The sequence below is a fragment of the Ascidiella aspersa genome, chromosome 8, assembly GCF_963924565.1.
Source record: "Ascidiella aspersa chromosome 8, kaAscAspe10.2, whole genome shotgun sequence".
Taxonomy (NCBI): Eukaryota; Metazoa; Chordata; class Ascidiacea; order Phlebobranchia; family Ascidiidae; genus Ascidiella; species Ascidiella aspersa.
Genome location: NC_139454.1, coordinates 17,188,480 through 17,204,158, shown reverse-complemented (window position 1 = coordinate 17,204,158; position 15,679 = coordinate 17,188,480). Strand labels below are relative to the sequence as shown.

Below are 15,679 nucleotides of genomic sequence, written 5' to 3'. Positions count from 1 at the left end.
CTAAATATTTAAATAAAAAGAATAAGTTAAAAACAATAGGAACATATTTTTAGTGAATGAAAAATAGCTATGACAATAAAAATGTAATCCAAGATTTTTATTAAACTCAAATTTAGGCAATATCTTTTTTCATACATATCCATAAACTAACAAATAAAAAGATCTGACTAACAAAATAAAACAAAATAGTCTTAAAATATACATTTATAATTTGTGATCTAGCCCTGCTGAAAGCAGGTGCCTTGAGAAAGGCTTTTGCCACAATCAGTTAGCCATTTAGAATTTAATGCAAGCATGGCAAGACAAGGCTTGAAAAATCTAGCTTGCTTTGAGGTTTGAATTAATGATCTTGGCCATATTGGGATTATCATTATACCTAAAAAAACCCTAGTGTATTCCATGACAAAGTTGCTCAATTTGGGCTGTTAATCCTTCAACATAAAATTGGAGATAGGAACAGGATGCAGCAAGCAACAGTGCTATGGCCAGTTGTTCACCATCCTGATTTCAAACCTTTGTTTTTTTCTTGGTTTACTCGCACTAAAATCCTAATTTGACCAACTAATTCAGATACTAGATTTTCTACCACATATATAGAAATCAAAACACATAATATACATTTTCTTTTAGGCATCATATGATAGTCAACAACTTATCAACTTTGTGATATTTTATACAAATTTTAACGCCGTCATATTAAAACGCAACAGAAAAGAATCCAGTCATTAGACAGTAATACTTACGTTTAATAAAAAAAAAACTTTTTAAATGATTATGCTCTAATATTCGCCAAATTTTACTTTATAAAATTATATAATTGAAATAAATTTATGTTATTATTCCCTCCACCTATGACCACATTGTCCATTGCAGCATTTGTAGAATATGGTCATAGGCTCATCTGCTGAACGAGTTTGTATTTGCATAAAAAATGCCCTTGAGTGTTCACATTTAGGACAGGTCTCCTCTGTTGAGTCAACATTTTCCCACGCTGTTGAACCACCAAGGACATCATCAACTGCCTTTAAGGTTGGGTACTTTTTGCTGCTGATCTTTGTTGTGATGTTGTAAATGTATGGGCATGTGGGACATGCAAACCTGTAACAACGACTTCCCTCTTCCACAGTTAGAAGGTTGCCACAAGTAGGACAGAACAATAACATGTCATTAAAACTTCCTGATTTAAAAACAACATAAGGAAGATTTACTGTACACAAGTGTGAGAAAAAACTTGCCATAATGACAGAGTTAAAAAACTTCTTGATTAATGCCCCTCAAAAGAAGTCTCTGATGTTATTGATGCAGTTACACTACACACTAGAACAGGGGTCGGGAACCTTTTTAGCTAAGTGAGCCATAAAAGTCAAATATTCTTCATTGTTTTACCATGAGAGCCATATAATACTTTTTTAACATTTAGTTCTAGATTGGCAAAAAAAAAAAGCAAATTGAGTAGGGCCGTTTATTTTGTTCTCATTTAAAGGATATGTACCAAAAATTAATTAGCTAAGTTTGTACAACTTTGATTATGAAGTTCCGTTGAAAGAATAGGGCATTTTGGATATTAAGAGACTCCCTCAAACAAGATAGCAGTGTAGTTTTATTCAGATCATGCTGAGAAATAAGAGCTTGGATTTATCTGGAAGCAAGATGCTTTCATCAATAGAGCCATATGGCATCACAAAAAGAGCCATAGGTTCCGGACCCCTGCACTAGAATGTCAATTCAGCCATGAGTCAGTACTTATCAATGAGGAGGTTACTATAGTTTAAAAAAAATTCTTAGTGTTAAAAATTAAAAACGCGGCTTTAATGGCACTTTCGCCAAAACGATATGATGATCATTCCTCATATGATAAAGGAAAAGACTAATGTAAACTAGTATACAATATAAAGCAAGTAAAAATCAGAAAAAAACAAGAGAAACAGGTAGTTACAAGAGTTTTAAATTTAGCTACCACCAATAAAAGCAATTTTGTTACCCTAAATCTGAACAGCTGCATGCCACACACATTAACCCTGCAGGCCGTATTTCACATGTCATGCACATTTTACACATCTCTGATTACGCTGTTGATTAGGCAAGTCTGATATTTCATATTTAATCTACTATAACAGGTTTGGCCGACTTATGTTTAAATTTGAACTACTGAAACAATATTAAAGACTAAAAATCGACCAAGTCGGTAATAAAGTTACAGAAACAAATGTCACTATTAAACAATGTGAGCAGTAATTTCAAGTAGAGTTTATTTTGGACAAACTGCTGTTAATCCACATTTCAAACTAGTGATGAAATTCAGTTGGATACATCATAATTATGCTTGCCTAGCCACTATAACGGATCATAGAAGTATTTTTCTCATACCGAATCCGTGAGGTAACCTATTCGACAAAGCACATTCATACAAGCTGGTAGCCTATGAACCAACAACTACTATTACTACAATACCTAGGTACTGCTTGAATTTATCCCAGTTTATGGAGTATTTTCATTCGACTTACATGAATATTATGAAATATTGCTTTAGAATGTTCATTTTAGAAATCCGAATAGTTTGTGAAATGGCATAATCCTTTTTGTTTTCAGAAAATGTTGCACTATGTGACACTACATAATCCTTTAAAATAAATTTCATATAATTAGGGATGTTCAGTAATATCCAAGGGGATTCTAGAACTTTAGGTTTTGTATTTAAAATAACTAATCCAGAATATTGAATCCTAGTATATTTTTAGATTGAACACGCTACTATTGCCAGTATTGCATAACCAATACTTGACAATTACACTGTGCATTACCTTGTTGAATGGTTTAAAAAGTTGACCTTAAGTAACCCTGTAACGCATTTTGTTCAAGGCCAGCAGGTTTTACAAGGTAATGTTACTTTTGCAACTAAAATCAAGAGGAAATTGTGAAATCTGCACCTGGTATTACACGTTAGTCACTCGCCAAATAACACTTGATTGACACCTAATTATTAGTCGTAGGTTATCGTTAGACCCAAAGTAATTGGTTGGTTAAAAAAATGCTGAAGCCGTACTAAACGTTTAAAGCATTCAGTATATATAATCCGTAATCCAAACTTGCCACTCGCGTATGTACAATTTGGGGAAACCATCTACGGTAAAACGAAAAAATTATAATGGTTCCAATTACTCAAAATAAACTGCAGAATTGAATACCTATTTGGATTTGAATCGAAGGATTTGATATTCTACTTTAAAGATACCTACATATCAAGTAATATTTTATTGTTGTGGCATTTGCAATGTTTGAAAAACATGCTAGCTAATAATTATTAAACAGTAATGACTTTGGCAGCGGGTCATCCCAATGGTATGACTTGCTGATTGTGAGTGAAATGGGTTGGCCAAATACTTATCCCTTTTCTGGAAACAGAAGATAAATAGACAGTGACAAGTGGAACGCAGAAGTCTAAGAATGTTTTTTATTTTAGTAAAACGAAAAAAAAATAAAAGATGGAGTAAAAATGTATGTGAAGTTGTTTGTGAATATTAAATAATACATTTTTAAAACGTCTTTCAAATAACATGAAAAACATAAAATTATACCCATTATTAAAAAGTAAATAGTTGTTATTAGTGCGTGTGGGAAAAATATCTTGGTTAATTCCACTTTATTTTGTTCAACATTTCCATTTCTACGAAACCATTATTAGTGTGGAAGTTCTCGGTTTCCACCATTTATGTGAATAGTTTCACCATTGATCATATGATTGTTTACTACTTTAGACACTAAATGTGCGAATTCATTAGCTTTCCCTAATCGCTTTGGGAAGGCATTCAGGAAACCCAAAAATTGTTGAATTTCTATTGGCAAACTGCGACCCATAAACGGTGTGTGAAACAGTCCTGGTGCGATACAGTTAACACGTATTCCTAAAGAAGCCAATTCTCTTGATATTGGCAATGTCATACTAATTATTCCACCACTAGATGCACTATATGGTGCTCCACCTTTATCAGAAGCAAAGGAACTTGCAGTGTTTATTATAACACCTCTTTGCTGTTGGTGGTCTGGAATGTTTTTTGTGAGAGCTTTGGCTGCCAGGCGGGTAACATTAAATGTTCCCAAAATGTTGTTATTCAATATTGAGGAAAATATTGACAGGTCCAAACACCGTTGTTCAAGCTCATTGTATGTCAGAAGACTACTTGGCACAGCTGCACAGTTTACAACAACATCTAGTTTGCCCCAGGTGTCCACTGCACTCTTGATCGCATCATTCACAGCTGTGCTGGATAAGGTATTACCAGTAAGCATAATACAATTTTCTTCAGTCGCATTTTGAAAAAAATGTTTAGTTTCAGCAGCATTTGCCGGTTTCTCAGTTGAATCAGATTTCTCCTTGTATTCAGACGTAAAATCAAATTCATTATCAAAATCAAGGAATAATTCTCGTCTTTCTTTTTCAAGCTTCACTGTGTCCAAATAGGCTTGAACTTCTTGAGATTTTTCTTGTTTTTCTTGTCCTGCATCATTATCTTGATGTGGTTTATTAAATGGTTGGCTGTCCAAGGCCACCACTTTTAATCCATCAGCTAAGAATTTTTGTACTGTTGCCTTACCCAACCCACTGGCAGCACCAGTTATAAGTGCAGTTAATCCTCCCATTATACAAGAACCCTATATATAAAGCAATATAAAATTATAGGAATTTGTTTTTTCAGGAAAAAAATTCTTCTACAAAAATATGTTTACTGTTAAGTTTCTGCTGAATAAAAGCAAATACAAACGTTTCACAAAAACATATTATTATTTTGCTTCTTAACTAATGAAATCAAACAAGGGTAAAAACAGTATGGCAGAATGCTGTAATAACATTACACACTACAATTGGCAGAAATTAATTTTGTTTTGCCATTTTGAAAAAAGTTAAGGTACTGTGAAGCACTTTGTTTAGTGAGAAAAAGCCAATGTAAGGCATATAGACTGTTTATTATTTTAAAAAGTACACACTTTTGATCATACAATTGTTACGTGTTGGTAGTTTTACTTTGAATTGGCAAGTACTTCTATATTGAGTTGATTTCCTGTATATTGAGTTGAATTCCCCATTCCTGTTAAATGTACAGGTATAACATTCGCATCGGCATATTAAGGATGTACCAGGCTATGCTTCTCCACCTAGGGCCTAAAGTATATTTTTTGGTTGTTTGATAACGCAAATGCAAAAAACTTTCGCGTATCGCTTGAACTTTAGCATGGTTTTGCTAGGTTTATGTGTCTTTGTTTTCAACAAATCTATCCCAAAGTTAATATGCATACTATGGGGCATGTTGCAGTGTGACTGTGACAATTTCTATTAAATTTTATTATAAATATCATTATTTCGAGCAATATAAATTGGAAATTTATCCAAGGAATATTTTTTCGTGCTTTTCAATCTGGTTTTGAGCAGTACGTTTTCACACAAGTTTGCCCGAAAACAGCTTATCTATGTAACACTTTTGAAGCAAGAAAAGCAGACATGTACGCACACCCCCAGTCCCCAGGTTGTACCTTCACATGTCCCTTATGTATTTGTTAATGACTTAATGTCACAAATTTTTTGCGCCTTCGACGCTAGGTTTTGTTGTCTAATTTTATCATTAATAGCCTTGTTTATCGCCAAAACATGGCAAGCTTCATACAGCGACCAAAAACCTAAGAATTTTCGCCAAAAATGCTTGTCACCAGAAGGCTGGCAAGATTCTGCCAGCCTGCGTAAAAACTGTTCATTTGGAACAAAAAATATTAAAATGGTGTTATTTTCATTTTTCGTTAAAAGGAGTATAGAAGAATATGAATTTCGGTTTACTGCAAATCAATTTTTCGTTTTATGGTCAGTCATGGACTTCAGTGTAAAATTTAAAATTTGATCCCAGGCTTAAATGTTTACCAGTTAAATGTTTGCTATTGTGCAAGCTTTGGCTGAACACCAATTTTTGCTTAGTATATTTTTCTTTCCTAATATTAACTTTAAATTGAGGTGGATTCAGAATTTTTGTTTGGGGGTTCATGAAAGTTTTAAGGGATGACCTCACAAAGTTATGTAAAAAGGACGTTATAAAGCAATTAATATTTGAAAACAACCCTTTTTGTTTTCTAGTGAATCCGGTCTCAACTATTCATCTGACACCCAATACAATTAATTGATCAAACAGCATTTATTTAGCTTAATTAGACAGAGTGTTAAATTTGTATATGGGACCCCTAAAGACTAAGGCACATAAAATACATTTAAGTTTAGCTTAAAATAATGGCATTTATATTTTAACTTAACAGAAACTTCAGTTCCTAGAGTTACAAGTCACATTACGCAACATAACATATAAACATAATATGCGTAGCAAAGGGAAAGTTCCCACAGTGAGCAAAAAAATTGTATCTACATAGGTAAACTTGGCAGAAAACATAGCTTGGGAGGGCCATAAGCCAAAGTTAACAATCGTTAATATAGTTTCAAGTAGGCCGTTTTGTAAGTATTCAGAGAACATATGCACCGAACCTCTAAAATAACCTGGTTGAACCCCACAGGTTCGATTGAACCCTGGTTAAGAACCTCCACTTTTAATCTGGAATGTATAACTACATATAAACAAAAATATTTTTTCCCATATAATAAGTACAACGCAACATAATAAACTATAGCAGTTTAGGCAGTTTGATAAAATATTGTTGTGTGTAAGTTTAGCGACTGAGTGCTGTAGTTACGGGTAAGTAGGCGCTGGCTCTTAAAGCAAAAGCCGAACTCCAAAAGAACAGGCTGCTAAAATACCTGTCTTTAACTTACTTGAACTCTAGATAAAGTAACTTCACTCAATTGATATTGCTAGTTTACATTCACAAATCTCCAAAACACAAGATAAAATATCATGGTGATTCAGGCGGCTAGCGTGTCATATTACAAGGTTGCACAGGACCACAGGCCTGCTCTGTGACATTATTAATCTTGAATCGATGCACTAGCCGCAAAGATGGTCGTTTTGTTGAATAATGTATTGTAATACCTTGATTAATGTCTTGTATTACACAATATTACCCATTACACTGTATTTGTAATGCAGAATCATGAAGTATGCACTAGGGTTCCTCTTTTTCCCGAATTTTTTCAATCCCGGGAAATCCCGGGATCCCGACAAAAAAATTATAGATAAAATTACGTCAATGTGACGTTTGAAAATTTTTTATTTTAGCTACAAACATTTAATTAAGCTCATTTATGGGCGTTCTTTCACTTATGTACGTGGAAAGTTATGCAAAATACAAAACAAAAAATACCGCAAACCACAACTCATATTGTTTGGGCGAGGGTTGGTCAAGTATTATTGTGTTTATTATTAATAATAACGCTTGACCAACCCTTACCCAAACGCTAACCCGCACCCTAACCCAAATAATATGCCTTGTGGTATGCGGTATTTGAGGACCGTTTTTTTTTTATTAATTTATACGTTCATAACTGAAGAAGCGCCCATTTATGTTCGGCAGTATTGCTTCTGCAATCTTACAAGACCTTCTCGTATTAAAGTCAGCACCCTTATTTGTTTTCACTTAAAAAAAGCGCATGCATTTTTATTGGTAGAATAAATTTAATTAAGTTTTTCCGCTGTTAAGCGCGAATAAAGCAACTTAAGCAACGAAAGTTTTGCTATGTTGCCGAATAGCCGGGATTATAAAAAAAAATTTCCCGGGATTTGGGATCGTTAATTTGCGTGAAATCCCGGAAATTTCCCGTCGAAACATTCCCGGAGTGGAACCCTAGTATGCACATAACACTTAAGTTCTCATACCAATGTGGAAAGTATGGCTATAGTGCACCCTCAAGCTTTTTTAACCTTTCAAAAGTGCACCCCCCAACAAAACTGAACTGGACCCCAAATACGTTTGAAGTGAAGGATATGCAATACAGAGTGCATGAAAAAATAATGAACAGCACCTAGAAATTAGAAAGTGCTCCCCATGCCCCCCCCCCCCTCCGAGGTCCAGTTTTTTTACTTTTGTTGCACCAGGTCACCCAGATTTTTTCGGCCGGATTGTGTACTGTAATTTAGCAGTTCTCACCAGGGTTGCCAGTGAAAGTTTATAGAAAAACCTAGATTACAATTACAAATAACGAGATTTTACAGAAAAAACTTAGAATACATATTTATTATGTTATCTAAAGTTATTTTTCGATTGTCATCTTCCTAATTAGGGATGTTCAAAGTAGAATATTGAATCCTTGGATTAGAATCCAGATTGGATTCAAATCCAATTCTGCCGTTTATTTCGGGTAATTGGAACCGATATAATTTAATGTTTTACCGCCGATTGTTGCGCCTAATTGCACAAACACGTGTAGTAAGTTGGCCTGTTGCTGCGGCGACCAATTTATAGTGCTCGCTTTAAATGTAACCTGGTAGTGCAGTGTCAGCATTTTTTCGGGCGACCAATTACAGCGTCTTGCGATAACGTTCGTCTAATAATTAAGTGTCAATCAAGCATTATTGGGCGAGCGACTAACGTGTAAAGTCTGGTGTGGAGTTCGCAATTGCCCTAAATGCGTTAAGTTGCAGAAGTAATATTACGTTGTAAAACGTGCTGGCCGTCTACAAAATGTGCTATAGGGTTACTTAAGGTCAACTTTAGGCCAATATTCAGCGAGGTTATGCAGTTATGCACAGCGTAATTCTCAAGAATTCGTTATGTCAATAGTAACTTTGTATTCTTTGCAGTACATTATTTGACTGCATAACAGATCATGTCAGTCAAAAAAAAAGCACTAAGACACAACAATGCTTTAAAAAACAGAACCGAATTGCTAAAGAGTTCTGTATGCAGTGTTTCATTGTACTCACTATTGGCAAAAATATAAGTTTTGGCAACAACCTGGACAGTTGACATAATACAGTTTACAGAACTGCTTCAAATGACAGTTGTTAAGAATGTTTAACATATGGGAGATTAGGAACACTAAACACGGATCTGTTCATAATCTTCAGTAGAAAGAGAGTGGCCCAAATAATAGATAAAAGATTCATTCTTTTATTAGCAAACGTTTCGGCAATTTCTTTTGCCATCATCAGTGCAGTAAGTTAGGCTAAGATAAAAACGAGTCACTATAGACGCTCGGACGTTTTAGAACGGTATATAAACAGAAAAAGGAAGTCGCAAAGTAACGGAGATAAAAACTGCAATGGAAAGCCAGAACACCAACACTATCAGGCCTTCCCAAAATACACAAAGCAGGCGTTCCTCTCCGCCCAATCCTTGATTCGTCAGGAAGTTTCAATTACGACTGTGCTAAATGGCTTTCTAACTCGTTATCTTCGCTGCGCAGTAATGATAACTCTGTCAAGGACACATTCGAATTCCTCACCAGGATCAAACATGACTCTTATGCCAATACATTCATGGCAACATTCGACGCACGCAGCCTGTTTACGAATGTGCCACTTAGTTTTACGATTGAACTAACCTATCGCAGATCTTTCGGGATGGGAATGACTCTTTTCATGGGCTAGATCGCCGTGGGCTAAAGAAATTGCTTCATTGGACCGCTGAGACCACAACATTTCAGTTCGATGACCGAATATACAAGCAGGTAGACGGAGTTGCGATGGGCTCGCCATTAGCACCCTTGATGGCCGACGTCATTATGAACTACGTCTTAGATAAGGCTTTAAAGGCCACTCCAGAGAAACACCGTCCATTGACCCTCTGTCGCTATGTAGACGATCTCTTTATGGTGTTTCTGAGTCGTAAATCTATGGAGACTTTCCATCAAGCCATTAACAACATTCACCACAACATCCAATTTACTAAGGAGATAGAGTAGAACCAACACTTTACCTTCCTTGACGTCCTAGTGGAACATTCTGGTGACAGACTGAGTACAACAACCTACAGGAAACCTATGCCAAGATGCACAACGAGTTGCGGAATATCACGAATATCCTACTGAAGAATGGCTACCCCATCAATTTAATTGATGCCAACATCAGATCCTTCCTCCATCGTTTACACTGTGACACGACGGTGAAAGAACCCATGGACAATGCTTTGCGATATATTGCCATAAAACTTGTTTATCTAGGCAATATCAACCACCGCATCAAGAAGGAATTGTAGCGGTTCGTTCTCCGAACCACGGAAGGAAAAGTACGTCTCCGAGTAATTGACCTACCGCAAAAGTTGTCAGGACAGTTCTGCAGCATAAAAGACCAACAAAAGCCGTTAAATCAATGCAGTGTCGTATATCGCCTGAAAATTGTTCATGTGGCCATTCTTACAGCGGCCAGACACGACGCAACCTTCGAAGCCGTATGCATGAACACCAGCTATCGGCGTCCTCCGAAGTCTGCAAACATTTGCAGAACAATCCTAACCACCGAGTGGACTTCACTACCCCAGAGATTTTGGGCTCGGCACGAGACCGCTACCGCCTCCTTCTGTTGAAGTCGCTGCTTACACAGCAGCCAGATTGGAAACTTCGGATATTGCGCGGGGGAGATGTTTTGCAGCTGAAAAAATGCGCGGCTGAAAATAAAATTTCGACTTGAACTTGCGCAGCTGAAAATAAACCCTCAGGCTACTGAAAGTTGTAAATTGCGAATTTATATTAAACTTACAGGTTTACAGCGTTAATAGAATACTTGAATCACTGCGCAATTTTTGGTTGGTGTGCGGGCTGTAAATTGCGAATTTATATTAAACTTACAGGTTTACAGCGTTAATAGAATACTTGAATCACTGCGCAATTTTTGGTTGGTGTGCGGGCGCAGGTAAATATTTAAAAAGCTGGATAGTGTAGCATTTAATATTACTCGATATTGCCTAATTTGACGTCACTATGCACGTGACCGTTGTCCACTGATGCGTGACCAAAACGCCGAACTGTGCGTTTTTAGCGTTTCGCAGGGGATTCTATATGATGCATTATATTATATGCGTCTTATAGACTAGCGTTAAAAAATGTTATGCAACTTCAGTATACGGCCCGCCGATTTTTTTGTGCTCGTTAAGTTTCATTCCGGAGTTTGCGCGACTGAAGTTTTGCGCGTTTGCTCGAGTCGGATTTGCGCGGCTGAACACATTTTCTATAAAATGCGCGGCTGTGACCGCGGCTGAAAGTGCTTCTGCGCGGGGCCAAACTTTCCAACCTGGCACAGCAGCACAAGCCCGCTCTCAATGTTGACACGGTCTCAGTCCCCCTGTATTTGTTTAATACATAAATGGTATATTCGCGCAATTCCATCGTCGAGTTCATATTTTATTTTTATTTTATTACTAATTCCCTCTTACGTGTATCTGTTGCTTCCCATTGACCTTATTGTTTTATCTTTGCCCTACTTTCGCCTTACGGGTGTACTTTTCCGTTGTTCTTATCTCCGTTACTTTGCGACTTCCTTTTTCTGTTTATATAACGTTCTAAAACGTCCGGGCGTCTATATAGTGACTCGTTTTTATCTTAGCCTCACTTACTGCACTGATGATGGCAAAAGAAATTGCCGAAACGTTTGCTAATAAAAGCATGAATCTTTTATCTATTATTTGGGCCACTATGGGAGATTTTTTTATTATAATGTACACATGTTAGCAAATTGTTTGGGCGATTTATTGCTGTGATTGTAGGCCCTGTGGGGTAGATTAAGATTAATCCCTTCCCCAAACAAAACCAAGGTTATATCATTTAATAAAAATATACTAGGATTCGCTATTCTGGATTCGTTATTCTAGATTCAAAACCTATTATTCTAGAATACCTTGGGATTCTACTTTGAACATCCCTATTCCTAATATAAACTATTTAGGTACTTAACCTCATTTATTTAACATCACCTCTTTTATATATTCATAAATTAGCTTTGTATGCATTACATAACTAATGTTTTGATTCACAGTGCCTCTCCTTAGCTATTCTTGAAATAGGAATGATAAACATACGGCAAATAGTTAAAGAACTTACGAAAAAGATCTGTAACATACTGCTATACCACTTTCTATCCCGTATAGCAACTGTCGCTGAAGAAAAATGTGAAAAAAGTTAACCTATTTGCAGAATTGGCAACCCTACAAACTAGGCCTACCTTCAAAAATATAACTGTAGATCACAACTTGGTAAAATTCAAAACACGTGTTGTAACTGGGACTTTCCCGATATTGTAATTGCATAAATTACACTATAGAATACTCACGTACAAAGTACATGATACTCTTTTTGTTTGTGTGTGGGCGTGGGGTTACCTTTACCTCCTCCCGTTTTTTACATCAGTGATTCCTAAGCTGTGTGCCACAACATATACTAACTGTGCCGCAAAAATTTTGGTAGTTTTTAAAGATCAGAGTTTCTTAAACTAGTGACTGGTTAACCGTGAGAGACGAGGGTGGTTAAGAACAGAGGTCAGGCTTAGCCTTAGGAGGTCCGCGAGTTAACTGAAAACTGACAGAGCTTTTCAAATGTGTACCAACAACTTGTTAGGCACTAAAATGAATTAGTGCCGCCAAACTTATTAACTATTTGGAAAGTTTTTTGCTGATTGCCACGTTTACTTTAACTCAGATTGAGATTTCTTGTTGAACAGAATCCTTTTTACGATGTCACAATGTATCTTATTTTAATGCGACGTATTAGCAGCAGATCAGGCTTTACCTTTAGCAAAAGGGCCAATTGTAATGGAGGGTAATAGCGTAACTATAATAAAGAATACGGTACATATTAAATGGATTTACTGTTGCATTGGGTCGAAAAGTATTGGCTAATGGTAACATGATTTCAATAAAATTAAAGGAAGACCTAATCGCTAATTGCCCGGAAAAATTTTCCCCTTAATGAGAATCTAAACCTGGGGTCGGTAACCTACGGCCCGCGTGGCGGATCGGCCGGCCAATGTTACTCATCCGGCCCGACACCTCTTAGACAAACTAGACAAGTCCATTTAAAATACTTTTTGACTATTTTAACTCATTATCATCTTTCAGTGCCATGTCTGAACCAGGCTTCGGCTGCCATGAAACACTGTTTTCTCCATATGTGACTATTTCTTGCCAATTCAAAAACATTCTCTGCTTTCATGTCTAGAAAGTCCCTCAGTTGATTAATAAGCATTTTTCTTTGCCGTCCAGGTGAACGATTTCCACATATTTTGCCACCCGAAATTATGTATTCTTGTTTTTGTTGTCTGGTTATGTGACCGAAAAACTTGAGTTGCCGAAGTTTTATTGTGCTTAACAGTAATCTCTGTGGATTGGTCTGAATTAATACCTCATGATTGGTTTTATGGGAAGTATACTCAGGTTATCCATCAGTTCCTTTGTGAAAGTCCAACATTCACACCCGTAGAGCAGAACAGGCCACACATAACTTTTAAGAACTCTCATACGAGTATTTACATTTACTTTTTTGTTTATTAAAATTGTATTGAGATTTATAAAGCAATTTTTTGCCTGCGCAATTCTGGCTTTAATTTCAGATTTGGACCGACTATCATCTGTAAGTATACAACCAAGATATCTAAATCTTCGGGTTTGTTCAATTGGTTTATCTGAAACTAGTATGTTACATTTGTTCACTCCTGCCACTTTGGCAATTACCATACATTCTGTTTTATCTTCATTCAAAGCCATTCCCATTTTCATACTTTATTTTTCAACCGTTGTTATCACCTTTTGAAGCTTCTTCTCGGATGTTGCAATAAGTACCGTATCATCAGCGTATCGAATATTGTTGATGATAACACCACCAATTTTGATCCCTTCTAAGTCGGCAATACTTCTTAAGACGTTTTCGCTATATAAACTGAAAACGTCTGGAGATAACACTCATCCCTGTCGGACACCCTTTTCTATAGTAATAAGTTCGGTTTCAGAGTCTCCCACGCGCACCACTGCATGTTGGTTGTAATAAAGGTTTTGAATGATTCTCAGATCCTTGTCATCAATGTTGATGTTTTATAGCATCTGTAGCATCTGCTCATGATTTACCCGATCAAACTCTTTCCTGTAGTCAAGAAAGCAAACATCGAGTTTTTGTTGCATTTCGATTGCTCCTTCGCTGAGTATTCTCATCACGTATATCGCATTTCGTGTCCCTTTGCTTACGTTTTCATGCTGTCTTTTGAACTAGATGCGCCGTGGAAGTCTGCCAAGTGCGTCACGGACAAACGGAAAACGTATTAAAAAATATTGGACATACTTTTTTTTATTTTAATTTTCCGCAATGTAAAAAAAAACTGGTAAGAAATTTAAAAGAAAATCCGGTATAACAAAAAAAAAATCGTGCTCGCTTCGCTCGCCATGACGCCCGGATTTAAAAGGTTAACAAACAACGAATTAGATTAATTATTAAGGTTATTGCGTTTCCTCAAAGTACTTTTATTACCATTTTCATTGGTGATATGAATGACGACGTGTGGACTCGAATTTTAAACCAAACAAACGCCTTTTTCGCGCTTTGCGCCGTCACTTTACTCGCTCCTTCAATGAAATTAAACACGTTTTAAGTGCAAAAGAAGACCCGAAGCCCGCCTGATTTACGGTTCTTCTAACATTCTAATAAAACAATTCTTTTAATATTTTGTGCGGCCGCAGCGACCTTTTTAAGTTTGGTTTTGGTCCACTTAAAAAAGGTTGCCGACCCCTGATCTTCGTGGCATTTTGATTCGCATGAAAAACCAATTTCTTTATAGAGACCTCGTTTAAAGGTTTAATCATAGAGCACAAAAGTGATCTGTGATTTAATTGGTAGCTTTGGATACTTTAATTTAGGTAGCTTTAAGTGTAAAGTATGGATTCAAAATCATTTTCTAAATGACTTGAACAGGGACAAAATATCCCTTTAAATATTAATTTGTTGATTTAACTTTTTACTCAAAAATATCGAAAACCCAACCACAATTCTAAAATGTGGTAGTTTTAAATTAAGGGCCCGTAAGCTTGATAGTTTTTCAAAGGAATTCATGACTGAATGGGGTTGGGAGCCTCTGGTCTTATAGTTCGCTTTTTCTGAACGTTAATTGGCTGTTTTTGTTATAATTTTTCCTTCTATGATGTCATTAATATCACTATTTTATGACATCATACACAGCACTATTTTAAGACGTCATTATTTAGCGTCAACCTAAAATGGGGGAATTCCCTGAATTAAAAATTTGTGTTGTTGTGTGTCAACTGTCCATCCTCATTTCCTGCAAATGCGATCTGTTAAGAAGTCGAATGATATGTAGGAAAAATGCCATGTAACTAATAAAGTAATGCGTAGCCTGGCGAAATTAAGAATTACACTATGCGTCACCACGCTGAATATTGGCCTATAGTTAAACTTCATTAACCCCGTAGCGCATTTGGCGCTCTTTCACTTATGTACGTGAAAAGTTATGCAAAAAATAAAACAAAATAATACCGCGTACCACAACGCATATTGTTTGGGTTAGGGTGCGGGATAGCGTTTGGGTGGGTCAAGTAATATTATGTTTATTATTGATAATAACTTGACCCACCTTCAACCAAAGGCTAACCCGCACTCTAACCCAAACAATATGCGTTGTGGTATGCGGCATTTGAAGAAAGTTTTTTTTTTATTAATTTTTACGTACATAAGTGAAAGAGCGCCGAGCATTTTGTAAGGCCAGCAATGGTTACCTTTGCAACTTAAAAATGCTCTAATTTCTAACGGATCGGTGATAAATGTAGT

At 36.4% G+C, this 15,679-nt stretch overlaps 2 protein-coding genes and 1 pseudogene across 2 annotated transcripts; 1 reads left to right on the top strand and 2 right to left on the bottom strand.

The window, feature by feature from the left end:
* LOC146136585 (DNA-directed RNA polymerase III subunit RPC10-like) lies at positions 1-1,177 on the bottom strand. Its single transcript, XM_083396049.1, has one exon. It carries the CDS (start codon positions 1,161-1,163, stop codon positions 837-839), a length of 327 nt encoding a protein of 108 aa, XP_083252175.1. The 5' UTR covers positions 1,164-1,177; the 3' UTR covers positions 1-836.
* A 2,204-nt stretch (positions 1,178-3,381) lies between these two features.
* On the bottom strand, positions 3,382-4,638 carry LOC146136584 (3-hydroxyacyl-CoA dehydrogenase type-2-like). The gene is made up of 2 exons (XM_083396218.1): positions 3,942-4,638; positions 3,382-3,392 (listed from the first exon to the last, which is right to left on the bottom strand). Exons 1-2 carry the CDS (start codon positions 4,636-4,638, stop codon positions 3,382-3,384), a joined length of 708 nt encoding a protein of 235 aa, XP_083252344.1.
* A 5,274-nt stretch (positions 4,639-9,912) lies between these two features.
* LOC146136583 (uncharacterized) lies at positions 9,913-11,222 on the top strand (annotated as a pseudogene).
* The last annotated feature ends 4,457 nt before the right edge of the window (positions 11,223-15,679 follow it).

Excerpts from the sequence above, each read along its gene's own strand:
- LOC146136585 (XM_083396049.1), bottom strand. The coding sequence starts at position 1,163 with ATGTTATTGTTCTGTCCTACTTGTGGCAACCTTCTAACTGTGGAAGAG.
- LOC146136584 (XM_083396218.1), bottom strand. The coding sequence starts at position 4,638 with ATGGGAGGATTAACTGCACTTATAACTGGTGCTGCCAGTGGGTTGGGT.